General features: G+C 34.1%; 2 protein-coding genes across 12 annotated transcripts in view; one reads left to right on the forward strand and one right to left on the reverse strand.

Moving 5' to 3' along the window:
* The window catches only part of LOC137491082 (uncharacterized), a 29327-nt gene extending 23396 nt beyond the window's left edge, over nucleotides 1-5931 (reverse strand). For 3 of the 5 annotated variants that reach the window (XR_012402556.1, XM_073948581.1, XM_073948580.1), the window contains exons 1-2: nucleotides 5891-5931; nucleotides 5269-5418 (exon numbers count right to left, since the gene is read on the reverse strand). Coding sequence is in view for 2 of the 5 variants with exons in the window: in XM_073948581.1 (XP_073804682.1) it covers nucleotides 5269-5353 (85 nt within the window). In the remaining 3 variants the exon portion in view is untranslated. Of the gene's footprint in view, nucleotides 1-5268; nucleotides 5451-5890 lie in introns of all 5 variants that reach the window. The other 2 variants (XR_012402557.1, XM_073948579.1) reach the window with 1 other exon arrangement.
* A 599-nt stretch (nucleotides 5932-6530) lies between these two features.
* LOC108183925 (uncharacterized) lies at nucleotides 6531-15790 on the forward strand. 7 transcript variants are annotated; one of them, XR_012402570.1, is made up of 6 exons: nucleotides 6531-6586; nucleotides 6919-7068; nucleotides 9362-9452; nucleotides 9607-9695; nucleotides 12862-14242; nucleotides 14391-15790. XR_012402570.1 is itself a non-coding variant. In XM_073948641.1 (5 exons), the coding sequence occupies exon 5, from the start codon at nucleotides 13029-13031 to the stop codon at nucleotides 14037-14039; it is 1011 nt and encodes a 336-aa protein (XP_073804742.1). In that variant the 5' UTR covers nucleotides 6531-6586; nucleotides 6919-7068; nucleotides 9330-9452; nucleotides 9607-9695; nucleotides 12862-13028; the 3' UTR covers nucleotides 14040-15790. The 7 variants fall into 7 exon arrangements, 4 of the variants coding, with proteins under 4 accessions (XP_073804742.1, XP_073804743.1, XP_073804741.1 ...); XM_073948641.1 differs by having other exon boundaries at nucleotides 9330-9452; nucleotides 12862-15790; XM_073948642.1 differs by having other exon boundaries at nucleotides 12862-15790.
* Nucleotides 15791-16253: the final 463 nt, after the last annotated feature.

Here is a 16253-nt window from a genome sequence, read left to right on the forward strand (position 1 = left end):
TGTGATATTGAAAAATATATATTATAAATCACAAAAAATTACACAATTTTTAAATCCCTCTCACAACCCCCTGAATGCGGGTCGCGACCCCCAGTTTGAGAACCACTGCCATAGAACTGGTACACTCATCTTCTGTATGTAGTAGACATTCTTCTTCAGTTTAAGTTGCTTCACATGCTTCACCTATCTAGGAGCAAAATGGCAAAAATGTATTCAGGTTCAGATTTATCTTGCCCTAGATGTGGTTTTGAGTGATATGTTCTGGGAATGCCCTAGATTAAATACATTTTGGACCAATATTTTAGATCATTTTCATCTATATGTAATAAAGATTTGGATCCTAATCCTTTGACCTCAATTTTTGATACAGTGCCAGAAAAAAAAGTGTACCTGTCAGCTAATCACATAGAGATCATAGCTTTTGCTTCTTTATTGATTTATTTCTTTATTTATTGCTTCTTGATTCTTCTCAGGTGGAAAAAAACAAACAAACCCGCCATCCCACAAACATTGGATATTAGAAGTGTTATCACATCTTAAACTCAAGCACCTTAAGTACACCATCCAAGGCTCTACAAAAAAAAAGTTTTGAGGTTTGGCAGCCTTTCCTATCTTACATTGAACGCTAAGGGGTTATTATATCCTAAGTGAGAGTTTATCCCTAATGTCCTAATTTTTTAATCTATTTTTATTTAATTATTCATTTTATTAATTTTTATTCCTCTTTGGTGTGTTGTGTAAAAATTTAAGACTTTTAAAAAATCTATAAAAATATTTGAATAAGAATGTAATAGGTACTAAAACCTAGTTTTTGAATGAGTAATAATCCGATTAATCTAGTTGCAGTAAAAGTCCCTGTCGAAGGTCTGTGAATTTAAGCTAATTATTCATTAAAAAAGGACAAGACATTCTCGTACGTGACTTTTTTCTTTGTGTAACTGAAATGTAGGCAATAGCTATGTTTCTATCCAAAAATGTTAATTAAATTTATTTGCAAAACTGGAATATCGCATAAAAGATATGCAAATAAACCAGTGTTTCCATTCAATAAATCAAAAACAACAAATTGTCACTTCCAGACTAACTGGTGCCAAATATCAACAGTAAAAACAGAATTTCTTTATTTAATAAATGGCTTTCACCTCAGAGGACAATAACGACACACAATAAACATGTGGTGGCGTTTCAAGCCATGAGACACGGAAAACAAACGCTCTTGACACGTTCCAGACCCTCTGGAGGTCATTAATAATATAAAAACATTAATACTGAAACAGTTAAAGGCATTTTATAATGACCAAAACAACATTTCAGATGTGTTACAGTGTGCTCGGCCTGCTGGTTTGTACATTCACACACATTTTCATCATCATATGATCTCTTATAACAAACCTTTTTTTATGCACATACTGGAATTTGTTCAATAAAAGTACTTGCGTAGTTTACGTAAGTTTACCCTTTCTTATCGAATAAAAAGTTTATCCTACTCAGTTATGCGCATGTTTTTTATGCCTATACTTCAAAAGTTATGTGCATCATGACGTTTCCATCAATCAAGTTTTTATGCTCATAGCCAATCTAAAACGCACATAAGAGAAATACCGCTTCTTCTTTAAAAAAGGAGACTGAACAAAAACTCAGGGTTTAGAGAATAAAACCTGCTATTGACCAGGTTAGGTTCGCAGAGTAAGTTACCACAGTAACTGACTCTGAGTTAAAGTTACCTCTCTTTCAGAAACAGGCTTACCCTGCTTTCTCGAGTTTGACAAACCTGCCATTTTGAAACTGAAAACCCAGAGTTTCTCTCATTTCAGGGTTAAAGTACTCCCGAGTTTTCACTTAACCTCCTTTCTGAAACAGGGCCTTGATCTCATATGCTATTGTTTTAGAACTTCAGTTGCCTATTGGAGAAAGGACCAGGAATAATAAACAGCTACTCACTCTAAAAACTAGTGTGTTCATGACTAGACATACAAAGGAAAATTATAAAATTACAAAATATGAGTTAACAACATCAAGCAGCATTAGGCATTGGCCAGTATAAGATTCTGACGGTATGATGACCTTAATTGAAAATATCACAGTTTCACTGCACTACTGTACAATGTAATTACTGCTCTAAAATATATTCTTTTAAATGTCTGGGTAATAAACAAACACTTTTTCCTCTTTGAGCACAATATATTTTCTTTTGAGAAGCTTTTAAAATATTTTGGAGCAGTAAACATGTCAGGCTAAATCATTCTAATGAATCATTGACTTCTTCTATCTTCATTTGTTTCATGAAAACAGAATTCTTTACGATTTAAAAGGACATTTTTGGAGATCTTTTCTACTGGAGATACTGTTGTCCTGAAAATCTTGAAACAAAACATAAAAAATAGAACTAAAATAAAATAAAATAAATTACATATACCGTAGGAACGATACAGCAGAAAATATTGGCATTTCAAAACCTTGACTTTTTTCAAACAGCTCAATACCTTGAAAACGGTTATCGTCTCATGCCTAGCGGCATAACACTTTTAGGATCTAAAATTAATTCTTAAAAAAAAGTCCCAAAAGTCATTTAGACTAGTTTGTTGGCCAGTTGTAGTCAGTGCAATGCTAAACGTTATTGTTCCACTATAGTTTGTTTTGTCTCATGTTGTCCGACAACAACATTATTATAGTTAAGAATCCTGTACAATGTTTTATAACAATTATTGTAGTGTCTATTTCATTCAGCTTATTTCAAATTGGGGGAATCCACGTTTTCTGACATAATTTAAACCAAAGTTTCAAGGTGTCACCAAGTTAAATTTAAGACTTTAAGACATTTTTAAGACCATTATGAATAAAATTTTAAACCAAATAATTTTTCAAAAGGCCCAGATGAAAAAAAAATTATATGTCCTATCAAAAAAATATTTTTATATTAAATATTAATAATACAATAATTATTTAATAATATTAAATTTAAATATTTTAGATATTTCCTAGCAAAATATCTTAAATATTGTGTCAAAACAAGCTAGCTTTACTTGTAACCATACACTTTTTTCCAACAAAAACTTTATTTAAAATAAAAAACAAATGAACAAATGTTTTAAACATTTAAAAAAAACTGTCACAAACTGAATCTATGTACAACAATCTATCCAGGTCGATGTCCTCAGCAGTAATACATAAAGCAGATTTGTAAATGTTATTGTAAGGAAAATAATTAAACCATTATGATAAATAGAGTTAAAATGACCTTTTTGAATTAAAAGTTAAAAGTTTTATTGAGATGGATTGTTGGTGATTGTGTGGGTTTTTGCCAGATTTGACAGCAAAACATGAACAAAGGAAAATGAAGAGTTTATTTAAGACCTACAACTCAATATTTCAGTAAATTTAAGACTTCTTAAGGCCTAAATTTTAGATTTTGGAGTTTACAACATTTTATGACTCGCGGAAACCTACTAACAACTACTAGAAACAAGTTTAATCCCATAGAAGTTGATTTAAAAAAGGGAATTGTGATCAACGTGACAAATGCAAATGGAAAGTACTAAGCCAACACCATCAACCTAATAGCAGATATCTTCTATGAGAATACTGTAGGTCAAACATCGTCAGCTCAGTTAAACCTTTTTAATTTATCATTTTTATTAATTTTATATAGTGCCAGTGCTCAAGGACGCTTTACAAACAGTAAAAAAACAAGAAAAGCAATAACCTTAAGAAGGTAGAGAAAATGGGAGACTAATAATACATAAAATGAATGACAAAAGACACGAGAACAAGTAACAAAAGAAACTTATTCCTGTCTTTCAATAAATGCTTATGTGCATTTAGGAGAACTAGGCAGCACACTCAGGGCTTAATTTAGGCCGTACTCACACTAGGTACAGTTGCCTCGAACCGGGCCAAAGCACGCTTGTCCCCCCTCCCGTCTCCCCCGACGGCCCGCGCTCACACCATATCGGGCCTCGGCACGCTTACGTCATCGCTGCTGCGCTGTTCAGAAGCGCTTTCTATGGCAAGCCTTTTTAGCATTTAAATCTTTGCTCTGACTCCATAAATATATTTAGAGATATCTCTAATTATATTTTGACTAGTCATAATTATAATTCGACTAGTCAGAATAACAATTAGAGATATCTGCAATTACAATTGTACAAGTACGAAATCAGATTGGAGATATCTGCAAATATATTATGACTAGTCATATTCCTCCATTGACTTCCATTGAAAAATATTTGCAGATATCTCTAAATGAGTTTTGACTAGTCACAATTGTAATTAGAGATATCTCTGAGTTTTTACTAGTCATAATACATTTGGAGATGTCTTTAATTCGTCATATTTAGAGATATTTACAAATATATTTGAAGATATCTCTAATTAATTTACTAATAGTCGAATTACAGTTGTAGATATCTTGAATTGGATTTTTGACGAGTCAAAACTCATTTAGAGATATCAGCAAATATTTTTCAATGGATGTCAATGGAGGAATATGACTAGTCATAATATATTTGCAGATATTTCCAATCTGATTTCGTACTAGTACAATTGTAATTGCAGATATCTCTAATTGTCATTCTGACTAGTCGAATTATAATTATGACTAGTCAAAATATAACTAGAGATATCTCTAAATATATTTATGGATAGTCAGAACAAGGTTTAAATGCTAAAACGGCTTGCCATACGCTCTCACTCAGCAGCACAGTGGAGATTTCTCTAGTTATATCGTTTCAGTCGTTTGATATTCAGTGACATGCAGTCAAATATTTCGCCAAACAGTCCTTAGGGATGCGGGGACACGCAGTCAGATATTTCGCCGAACACTTCCGCCACTTTTGGCGCTCATAAACAATCATTAAGCTCTCGTGCTGCAGGAATGAGGAGGTCTGCTGAAGGCGCGCAGCTGGCGTGCAGTGAGGAATTTGCGTCTTTAATAAACTACGGCAGTTTGCATTCACTGAACAGTAAGAATGATTAATAAATCCATATCAAACAGTCCCTTAAAAGTCACGTCTCGCTTTCGGTTTCGGGCTTTGGCGCGTTTTGCGATCACACACAAGCGTACCGCGCCAAAGCCCAAGTGTACCGCGCTCAGGCACACCTCTTCCAACCGGGCCAGGGCCGGCCAAGTGAACCGTGCTTGAGTGCGATTTAGCGCACTCACACTTCTCAAACGATCCGGGAAACGGGCCTGGGCACGGTACTGATGGCATAGTGTGAGTAGGCCCTTAGTATTCTTATTATGAAAAATATATCAGTATGAAAACCAACCTGTTTGTTCCTGCAGATCTTCCTGTTTGACTGTGAATGTTTCTTCAATCTTCACATCTTCACTCTCCTCTTTAATAAACGCCATCTTTATAACAGTGTGGAGATCAGTCGCTTCAGCAGGAGTTTTTCTCTGTGCTTGGACACTTTATCCTGTTTAAAATGAACAAAAAAATAAAAATGTCCTGTTGAAAATGAATAAAACAATGAAGAGAAACAAAATAACTTCACTTTAACTCTTGCTTCAACAGAAATCAGGTAAAAGATTAAGTCCGAGCAAGATACAATAGCCACAAATTAGCTGAATAAAACTATGTTACTCCATTTCTTATATAGTGATGTTTACTTAGAATGTAATGACATTATGCTATTTAATAAATTAAACCTTCTTTAAAACACATATTACAAACTATCAAAGTACAACATTGTTCACAGTCAAATAAACAGTGTTAATGTTGTTTAGAAGTCATACTTGCATGCTAATAGAGACTTATAAATGAACGAATGTGCGAATATAAAACCAACTTTACATCTATGCCAACAGCAGGTATATCATTTAGCATCTGGTGAAAACCTGAAACTTTAATCAATCCGTTTATATCTGTGTAAAAGCTTTAAAACAAACCTTTCTGCTATTGAATCACAGCGCAGTAGCGGCGCAGCCTCATGACGTCACACGACACGCCATAATAAAAGCCTTCTGTTGGCAGACCAACTTGCATGGTGCATTCCCGCCACCTACTGGATAGAAGTGTGGAGCGCAAAATGTAGAAAAAAGCATGAAAACAAACAAAAAATAAAAAATAAAATGATGAACGAATGGAAGGGATAAGAATACCAGAGGGAAGAGAGAACAGGGGGCTATTCCATAAAACTAGCTTACAGAAAAAGCCAGGCTTATTTTGGTAAGTCACGTTTATTAATGGCAGATTCTCTTTTATAAATCAAATTTACGATAGTTCAAACTTAGTTACCCTGACAACTTATGCTGAAACTAACCTGGTCCAGGGCAGGCTAACGCTCAGGCTAAGTCTTAAGTTTAAGCTTTATATATATATATATATATATATATATATATATATATATATATATATATATATATATATATATATATATATATATATATTTTTTTTTTTTTTTTTTTATGTTTTTGTTTTGGCCCACCCTAAAGTTCCAAGCTGGAGCTGGGCCTACTCCAAAGGTAAGTGTCAAAAAAGCTAAACAAAAAAAATTTTTTTTATTTTATTTTATTTTTATTTTGGCTTGGCGTGTGACGTCATAAGGCTGCGCCGCTCCCACACTGTTATTTCACTGGAGAAAGGTTTGTTTTAAAGCGTTTAAACATATATAAACGGATTGATTAAAGTTTCAGTTTTTCATTCAGTGCTTAATTTTGTACCTGCTGTTGACAATATTATTTTAACCCTTTATACAACGTAATACTATTTTACTCCCAGTGGTGGGGCTTATTGTTTGTTTTAATGAAGGTTCGATTTATTATATAACATAATGTCATTCCATTCTAAGTATACATCACTATATATAAGAAAAGTAGTTAAGTTACTAGTTTTAATCAGCTCATTCTTGTTTTTTTGTTCATTGTTTTATTCATTTTAAACCGAACATTTTTATTGTTTTGTTCATTTTAAACAGGATAAAGTGTCCAAACACAGAGAAAAACTCCCGCTGAAGCGACTGATCTCCACACTGTTATAAAGATGGCGTTTATTAAAGAGGAGAGTGAAGATGTGAAGATTGAAGAAACATTCACAGTCAAACAGGAAGATCTGCAGGAACAAACAGGTTAGTTTTCATTCTCAAAGACCTACTCAGTCATTTGATCCTCATTCAGATATATTTTAATAACAAGAATAAATTAAACCTTGCAGCCCTGAGTGTGCTGCCTAAGTCTCCTAAATGCACATAAGCACTCATTGAAAGACAGGAATCAGTTTCTTTCTTGTTACTTGTTCTTGGTGTTTTGTCGCTGTTTTATGTATTATTAGTCTCCCATTTCTCTACTTCTTAAGGTTTTTGCTTTTCTTGTTCTTCTACTGTTTGTAAATCGTTTCTGAGCAAAGGCGCTATATAAAAAAGTTTAACTGAGCTGACGATATTTGACCTACAGTATTCTCATAGAAGATATCTGCTATTACAGTGATAGTGTTAGCTTAGTGCTTTCCATTTGCATATGCCACGATCATAATTCCGACTTCTTTATGGCTTTAAACTTGTTTCTAGTAGTTGTTACTAGTTCTCACAGACACTATCTAGAATTACATCATTATTTTAATAACTAATTACCAGCGCTATTGTGTTTAAACAGGGCTTCTGCGGAGTCTTAAAATGTCTTGAATTCCAAAATCCAAATTTCAGGCCTTAAAAAGTCTTAAATTTACTGAAATATTTTGTTGTAGGTCTTAAATCTTTTATAGACAAGTCTTCATTTTCCTTTGTTCATGTTTTGTTACCCAATCTGGTCAAAACCCATACAATCACCAACAATCCATCTCAATAAAACTTTAAACTCTTTTTTATTCAAAAAGATCATTTTAGCTCTATTTGTCATAATGCTTTGATCATTTTCCTTACAATAACATTTAAACGTGCTCCATGTATTTACTGCTGAGGACATCGACCTGGACAGATTGTTGTGCATAAATTTACTTTATTATAGTTTTTAAAACTTTAAAAGCATTTGTTAATTGTTTTTTTATTTTAAATAAAGTTTATGTTGGAAAAAAAGTGTGTGGATACAAATAAAGCTTGTTTATTTTTACACAATAATTAAGATCTTTTGCTAAGAAATATCTAAAATATTAAAATTTTCTATCTGGGCCATCTGAAAAATTCTTTGGCCTTTAGACCTTTATGAGTCTAAAATTTCATTCATATTGAAATTGTACTTAAAAGTCCTAAATTTAACTTGGTGACACCTGCAGAAACCCTGGTTTAAAGTATGTCAGAAAACGCGGATGCCCCCAATTTGAAATATGCTAAATGAAATGGACACTAAAATAATTAATGATTATAAAACATTGTCCAGTATTCTAAACTATATGATGTTGTTGTGGGACAATGTGATACAAAATGAACAAACATAGTGGAACAATAACGTTTAGCATTGCACTGACTACAACTGGCCAACAAACTAAGTCTAAAAATGACTTTTGCTGCGTAAGAAATGGATTACAGCATGCTGATGATATGCAAACATCTGAGTGTGACGTTCGTCAGTATTGACCACATTCTTCACGTACCAGCAGGCGCGTCATTGGAATCTTTTTGCTTAAGATTTTTTTAAAGGATGAATTTTTAGATCCTAAAAACAGAAGCTGTTTCTCAATATGCGTTCTTCACCCAGGTGAAAAAAAATATAATACACTATATATTTACACTATAAATATACTAATTAAAAGTATGTTTATACTTCAGTAGGACTTTAGTACACTTGACAAAAGTATATTAAATACCAGTAATACTTAAATAATTTTTTAGTGTACTACAATAAAGTACACTACAGAAAAAACATCCAAAAGACTTTTATTAGTGTGTTTTTCAAAAGTGTGCTTTAAATGTTTTGCACATTAGTTGATTTTAGTACACTGTTTACATACTAATCCTAAGTTTAAAATAAGTTAATATATAAAAATCTATTAGTAATGTATTGTAGTAGAAGTACATTTTCCCAAAAGTTGTACTTTAGTACACTTAATGTGAATGCAATATTATCACTAACACTTAAATAGATTTTGAGTGTGGAAATTTTAAGTTTACATTAAATTGACTTTATTAAAAATCTATTAGTAATGTATTGTAGTAGAAGTACATTTTCCCAAAAAAGTCTAAACAAAATGTAGTATTTTAACCAACAGTACAGCTACACAAAGCCTACTGCTTTACCACATGTTTGAGAATAACAATAATAATAGCCCATGCACTCATAACTTTTATTTTACATCTGCAGAATCGTGAGAAAATCTTGATCTTTATTTTAGGCAAAAAAAATCACTATTTTCATTTTAGCCACAGCATATAATTAGAATAATTGTCTCCTCCTCCAGTTCAGCTATAAACACTGGAATATTCCCATCAGGCTCCAGTAAAGAGTTTATTGAAGGACAGCAAAAACATGAGTGATCCAGAACCCTGCAAAATTAAAAATGAAGACTCTGAACAACAAATAGGTTGGTGTTTATAACTGATCAGGAGTGGCACGGGAGGTTGTTGGGCTTCAGCCCTGATTGTTTGTTCCAAAGTGGTTTTAAGTTTTGTCAAAACGTAGTTTTTCAACATATTATTCAGAAATATTTTAACCGGTTTATTATTGCTTTCCCACAGGATCAAGAAGCAATATCAGCTGTGCTTTCTAAACCTGTTTACTTTATTTAAGAGTTTTTTTTGTTTTTATCAGAGGCAGCCCCACAGCAGTAAGTGCTTTCTGTCTCTCTTTTCTGAAAGCGAGTTTACACACACCATCGTCCTGCATAGCCACACCTCCTGACAGTCACTCAATGCATTCGTCTCATATCGCCACCACAATTGTACTTCATGTTTGTTACCAGCTTTAATTTCGTATTAAAGTAAGCTTGTTGGAAATTCTGAGGAGAATGTCGGGTTGCTATTGTAACTACACACGCAAGAGAGTCAGGCACTCTTGTCTTGCTTCATTTAAGATTTACCTCAGATTTTGACTGACAGTTCAGTATGATCTGACGAGATGCTACACGCACAGGCTGTTCTGATTAGCTGTGAGTTTTGATTGATTAATTCAGGAGTATTTATGTGAAAGTGAAGTCTGATAACAATAAATATTCTCATTAGGAATAAAACCACCTGTTTTTATACCCGTGCTGACTCTGCAGAGCTGTCCCTATAAAGTTAGGTCTGCTACTAGTATTTTATACTGGGTAGGCTACTTCATTTATTTTATTATAACATAATTTGCTGAAAATTATGCCTTAAATTAGCAGGATTTTGAGGGTAATTTAATCTAAATGATTACAGCCACAACTATAAAAAAACATAACTTGTAATAAAACGGGCAGGAATTAGATGCTAAGAATCCCATACTTGATATATAATTTAAATTTTGATTTCTCTTGTCTAATTTCTGCATGCACATTTTTCCACTTGCTACTCTGCCAGAAACTTTGCCGCTGGAGAGCACCTTCAGTAATAGTTTAAACATTTGTTTAGAGATGGACCGCAAGATGTGCTCAACAGAGTGGCTACATGTGGTGAAAAACAATGGCAAAGCTAAGTGTAAATATTGTAATGAAAGTAATAAGTTATAAAGCAGAGTGTCGCAACCAACATGACAAAGCATCTGAGGTTTTTTTACATACTTCAAGAATATCAAATTTAAAGAATGGCTTGTTAGGTTCATTGTGCTTCTCGCGGGTGCAACTAACAACAAATGTACATTTTAGTTGAACTCTTTGAGCGTGATGAGCAGTTCAGTGTTAGTTTTTATTTCAATATCTTGAGGTGAAACTAAACTGCGCATTCTCTCCGTCTCCACATTCATAAAACAGCAGGACGCTCTGCTGAAGCACGCAAGCTTTACACTCCGTCATTGATAATTAACTTAACTGTTGTATTGGAGTCGAAAGAATATATGAAGTAGAATTTTTTTAACAGTCCAGATGTTTAATCTTTTCTTTTTGCAATTTTTTAAAAAAAAATTCTCTTCTGCAAATTAGATTTTTTTTTAAACTGCTTGATTCTTTAAAAACCAAAAGCAGCATCCGTCAATTGGTGATTTTCCAGAAGATACACCTTTGTGAATGTCTTATTTTGTGTATAGTCTTTAATGTGCTTTTTTATAATTTTATTGAGATGCAAATAGGGATAATCAATAGGGATGTCCCGATACAACATTTTAACTTCTGATACAATACCGATATTGCAGCCTTCAGTACGAACCAATGCAAATCCGATATCAGCACAAATTTTTTACCAATTTCGTTGAGTGGAATTTATGAACGGCTAGATCAAACTGAGAACAAAAGTCAGCAACAGTAAGTATGGAAATAACCAATTTATTAACTATTGGTTGCATAAATGTGAACCTTTTACATAAGAATATATATAAAAAAATAATTAAAGAATACATATTAAGACCTTGAAAAAATATCTTAATTGAATAAACAAAACATATTTTTTAAAGTGCAAAATACTAGTTAAAGGTCACTTCAGTTACTATTTTTTTTACCATCAGTAAATGATAGAAACAGCTGAGAGCAGGAACATAAGAAGAAAAAAAAACATTGTTAATTGCACAACTGCTAAAGGTTGAGTGTCAATAGTTTCAATTTTACACACTGCTTCTTGATGATTTTTTTATCCAGTTTCGAGCAAAAAAAAAAAAAGTGCAGTATGGGTAGTACAAACATTTACATGATCAGATCTATTTAATCTGTGTTTGTATCATAAGAAGATTGTGGCTGTATCAATGTACCTAAACAAAACATTATTAATTTTATAATAATATATAAATTGCACATATTATCTTTAACATAAATATACTTACAGTGGCTTGATTGTGGCTGTTTTTCACAGCACATACAATACAATACAAATGTCACTTTTGAGAATAATTTTATTTATCAAAATTAAATTTATTTGCATAATATATTGCACAGATTCCACCGACTGCCCACATGAGAAAAGTATGACAATGTAAATAAAGACAGAACTACAAACTCATGTGCAAAGCTGACACTGATTATCAGAACAATTTATATTTCTGGGCATTTTAAAGAAGAGTTAAATATGGGAACACCTCTAATTAAATTTTCATTCTGCCTGAAGGTAAAACCATTCTTTCTTTTAAACTGTAATGGTTATTTCAATTCATGAAGTTCATTGAATTGAATCTGCTTAAATGTGTACATGTTAATGGACCAAACAAAATATGATCTGATTTATTTTACATTTAATGTGCAGCTAAATCACTGAGTGTGTGTAGTCAATAGCTGCGTCCCAAATGGCACACTATACACTATGCACTCATGCACTATGTACTTATGCACTTACACACTCAACAGGATAGTACATGTATGTAGTGTCGTCCCAAATGGCACACTAATGTGTTTTTTACTAAACGGAAATTCAAACCGTTTCCCTGATGACGTTTGACGGTCGCCAAATCAGTGAAATAAACGACCGAATTATCAAATAATACCTATCATGAGTATTGTCGCATTCACCATCGGGAGGCGATATAATCACTCTCGTAGGAGAATTTTGCTTTCTCCATCCAAAATAAATAAAGTTATCCAACATGTGCGTCCGATAGCTCCGCCCCTTCCGCTACGTAGGCAAACCTGCGGTCGTTGAGTGCGTGAAGTGTCCATCATTACACACTTCATTTTAGCGGCTGAATGAGTGCATCATCCGGGTAATTAAAGTGCACTTATTATTTTAAGAGTTTTCAGTGTGAACACACTACTTAAACTATTTATACTACAAAATGGCGTAGAATAGTGCATAAGTATGCGATTTGGGACGCAGCTACAGTTTCCAGTGTCTTTTCACTTTTCAGCTTTTGATGACAGTTTTTAAGACTGATATTTTATTTATTTATTTCAGACATAATTAAAGAGAATAAGGGGAGTAAAGAAGAGGAACATCATGTCAAAATTGAGGGAAAAACCCATTTACAGACTGATGGTATTTTGAAAAGGAGAGACAAGAATCGTTTCACCTGCACTCAGTGTGGGAAGAGTTTTGGAAGAAAAAATAATCTTAAGATTCACATGAGGATCCACACTGGAGAGAAACCATTCACATGCACTCAGTGTGGGAAGAGTTTCATCCGCTCATCATGCCTTAATCAACACATAAGGATCCACACTAGAGAGAAACCATTCACATGCACTCAGTGTGGGAAAAGTTTCAGCCACTTATCACACCTTAATTACCACATGAGGATCCACACTAGGGAGAAACCATTCAGATGCACTCTGTGTGGGAAGAGTTTCAGCCAGTCATCACACCTCAATCACCACATGAGGATTCACACTGGAGAGAAACCATTTACATGCACTCAGCGTGGGAAGAGTTTCAGCTGCTCATCACACCTTAATCAACACGCAAGTATCCACACTGGAGAGAAACCATTCACATGCACTCAGTGTGGGAAGACTTTCAGCCGCTCATCATCCCTTAATCACCACATGAGGATCCACACTGGAGAGAAACCATTCACATGCACTCAGTGTGGGAAGAGTTTCAGCCAATCATCATCCCTTAATCACCACATTAAGATCCACACTGGAGATAAACCATTCATATGCAGTCAGTGTGGGAAGAGTTTCATCTGCTCATCACATCTTAATCACCACATGCGGATCCACACTGGAGAGAAACCATTCACATGCACTCTGTGTGGGAAGAATTTCAGCTGCTCCTCGCACCTTAATCACCACATAAGGATCCACACTGGAGAGAAACCATTCACGTGCACTCAGTGTGGGAAGAGTTTCAGCAAATCATCAAACCTTAATCAACACATGAGGATCCACACTGGAGAGAAACCATTCACATGCCCTCAGTGTGGGAAGAGTTTCAGTAAATCATCCTACTTTAATACACACATGAGATATGCACTGGAGAGAAACCATTCACAAAAGCCGTGGTCACACGGGACTTTTCTCCCCGTAGACTTCCATTCATACGCACGCAAATGCGTTAGACCCGAAAAGCAAGTTTGTGCGACAAGTTTCGCAGTTCACTGCCTTGCAAAGAACAAGATTGATGAACTCTGACCTGCGAAGTCACATCACTTGACTGTGTAAGACCAATCGTAGATCAAACCATGACCTCTATGGGCAGAAATTTAAAATATGGACCAATCGCTAGGGTTGGGTATCATTTAGGTTTGTTTCGATACCAGTGCTAAATCGATACTTTTAAAATAATACCGGTGCCTAAACGGAGCCTGAACCGATACTCTTAAGCCACAATTATGGTGAGTGACTCTAGAATTTTTTTTTATTTGACACTCTTTTAAAAATAATTTTATCCAAACAGAATAATTAAAGTTTAAAGTAAACGTCAATTCATATTTTATATATTTGAATTGCATTAATATATTTCCTTTGAATGTTTATTTGCAGGCAGGGGTCACTTGTACTTTTGGGGGCACATTTTACCATTTCACAAAATGCTTTAAAAAATATTCAGTCATTTTTTTCATGCATCATTCTACAGTCTTAATAAACAAGATTAAATAACTTAAACTAAAAATAATCTTCCTTGTTAATTTATTTGACAAGTAACTTTGTACTGCTGTACAAATACCTTAATAAACACATGAAGACCCACACTGGAGAGAAACCATACACAAGAACTCAGTGTGGGAAGAGTTTCAACCGATCAGCAAACCTTAATGAACACATGAAGATCCACACTGGTGTGAAAAAGTTTACGTGCTTTGAGTGTGAGAAGACTTTTGTTACAGTACCAAAATTGAAACTGCACCAGACAATTCACACTGGAGAGACCGTACAAGTGTTACAGTGTTGTGTGATACAGTTAACGCATCTGAATCACACAAAAGAGGATTCACATTGGAGAGAAAGCTTGCAGATCTGATCAGTGTCTACAGAGTTTTAATCATTCGGCGCAGCTTAAGAAACACTTGAACAAAAAGTTGCACACATGACATAAATGCAGCAAAACCTTTTCTCATGTGCAACGAATGTTTCATGTCTGAATATTGTTTGAAAAGGCTGATTGACGATATACTGTTTTCCAACACTCCTACACTGCAGAAGGTGGGGTTGTAAATGTGTTTCGCTTCTTGCGTTTTCCGTAAACACAGTAATAGTGAATGAGAGAAGAACAGTTTCAAAAACATCTGGCAAACAGCACCACTGTGGCTTAATCTCTTTGCAAGTGATTGTACTGGTGCAGATACATCTGTACTCCACTCTCCAGTGTATTCATGTAGCTAGTGTTGTTTTGGATGATGTTCTCTGTCTGACTCCCTGAATGGGAAACCAATAACTGGGAAGACACTGCACATCAAAGAGGGTGGAGCTCCAGGACTGTTAGTTTGCAGTATACCAGGGCCTGAAGTTTAAAAAGCCCATTCAATTGTCCTGTGTTGCAGCTTTTATTTGTAAAGATTCTTTACTTTTACACAGCAAAACTGCTGGTGTAAAAATAACACCAACAGTGTCAAATTTAACACCAGCAAAGGGTCTATATGTGTCCACACTAAGAGTGTAATTTTTTTTACACTTTTGATAGTGTTTACTCTTTCACACCCTCTAAGTGTAAATTCAACACTCCTTGTTAATTTTGAACCTAGTCAACACTATTTGTTTTTGTTACTGCACTACACCAGTGTTGGTACTCACAGCATTAATTTTTAATACTCTACTTTTAAGATCAACAAAAGTGTAATTAGAATATAGCTTTAATGAGTGTTGAAAATACTGATTTATAGTAGCACTTTTGTTACATTTTGGTTCTTTCAATAAAATTAAAATGGCATGACAGTTGCAGAAAAGATTGCAAAAACTTTATTAAGGTACACCACATTTAACATTCACATTCAGTCACAGCATTTAAAAACCTTTACAGTTAATTCCAATCTGAAACAAAAATACAACAGGGAACAATGTAAGTTCTCTCGTCACGGTCATATGAAAACTGCCTGTCATAAGGTCTTTCACAATAATACTGCTAATCTTATTAAAAAAGGCATTTCATTTTCAACAGAAGAGCAACAAACATTCCAACTTGGTATTCAGTTCCATAATTTTTTACCCAGGTTGTAGTGGAGACAGTGGGTACATTCCAAGTTTCAGTTAAAAGCTAATTACCCTCCAGAGTGCAAGTAGAGACGAGACTTCATTAAAAGGACCAAACTGAAATTGTTTAAAATAAAAACTCTCCAATGAAAAGCCAACTGATATTTATGTTTCTTGGCTAAGGTTTTGGTTATGTTTTTAAAGTTTTTTACAGACTTC

Source organism: Danio rerio, chromosome 4 (genome assembly GCF_049306965.1).
Source record: "Danio rerio strain Tuebingen ecotype United States chromosome 4, GRCz12tu, whole genome shotgun sequence".
NCBI classification, from domain to species: domain Eukaryota; kingdom Metazoa; phylum Chordata; class Actinopteri; order Cypriniformes; family Danionidae; genus Danio; species Danio rerio.

Bases quoted from the DNA above. Each gene is read 5' to 3' on its own strand.
- LOC108183925 (XM_073948640.1), top strand. From the start codon at position 6,984: ATGGCGTTTATTAAAGAGGAGAGTGAAGATGTGAAGATTGAAGAAACA. The intron at 7,069-12,861 runs GTTAGTTTTCAT...TATTTATTTCAG, and splicing joins AGATCTGCAGGAACAAACAG to ACATAATTAAAGAGAATAAG.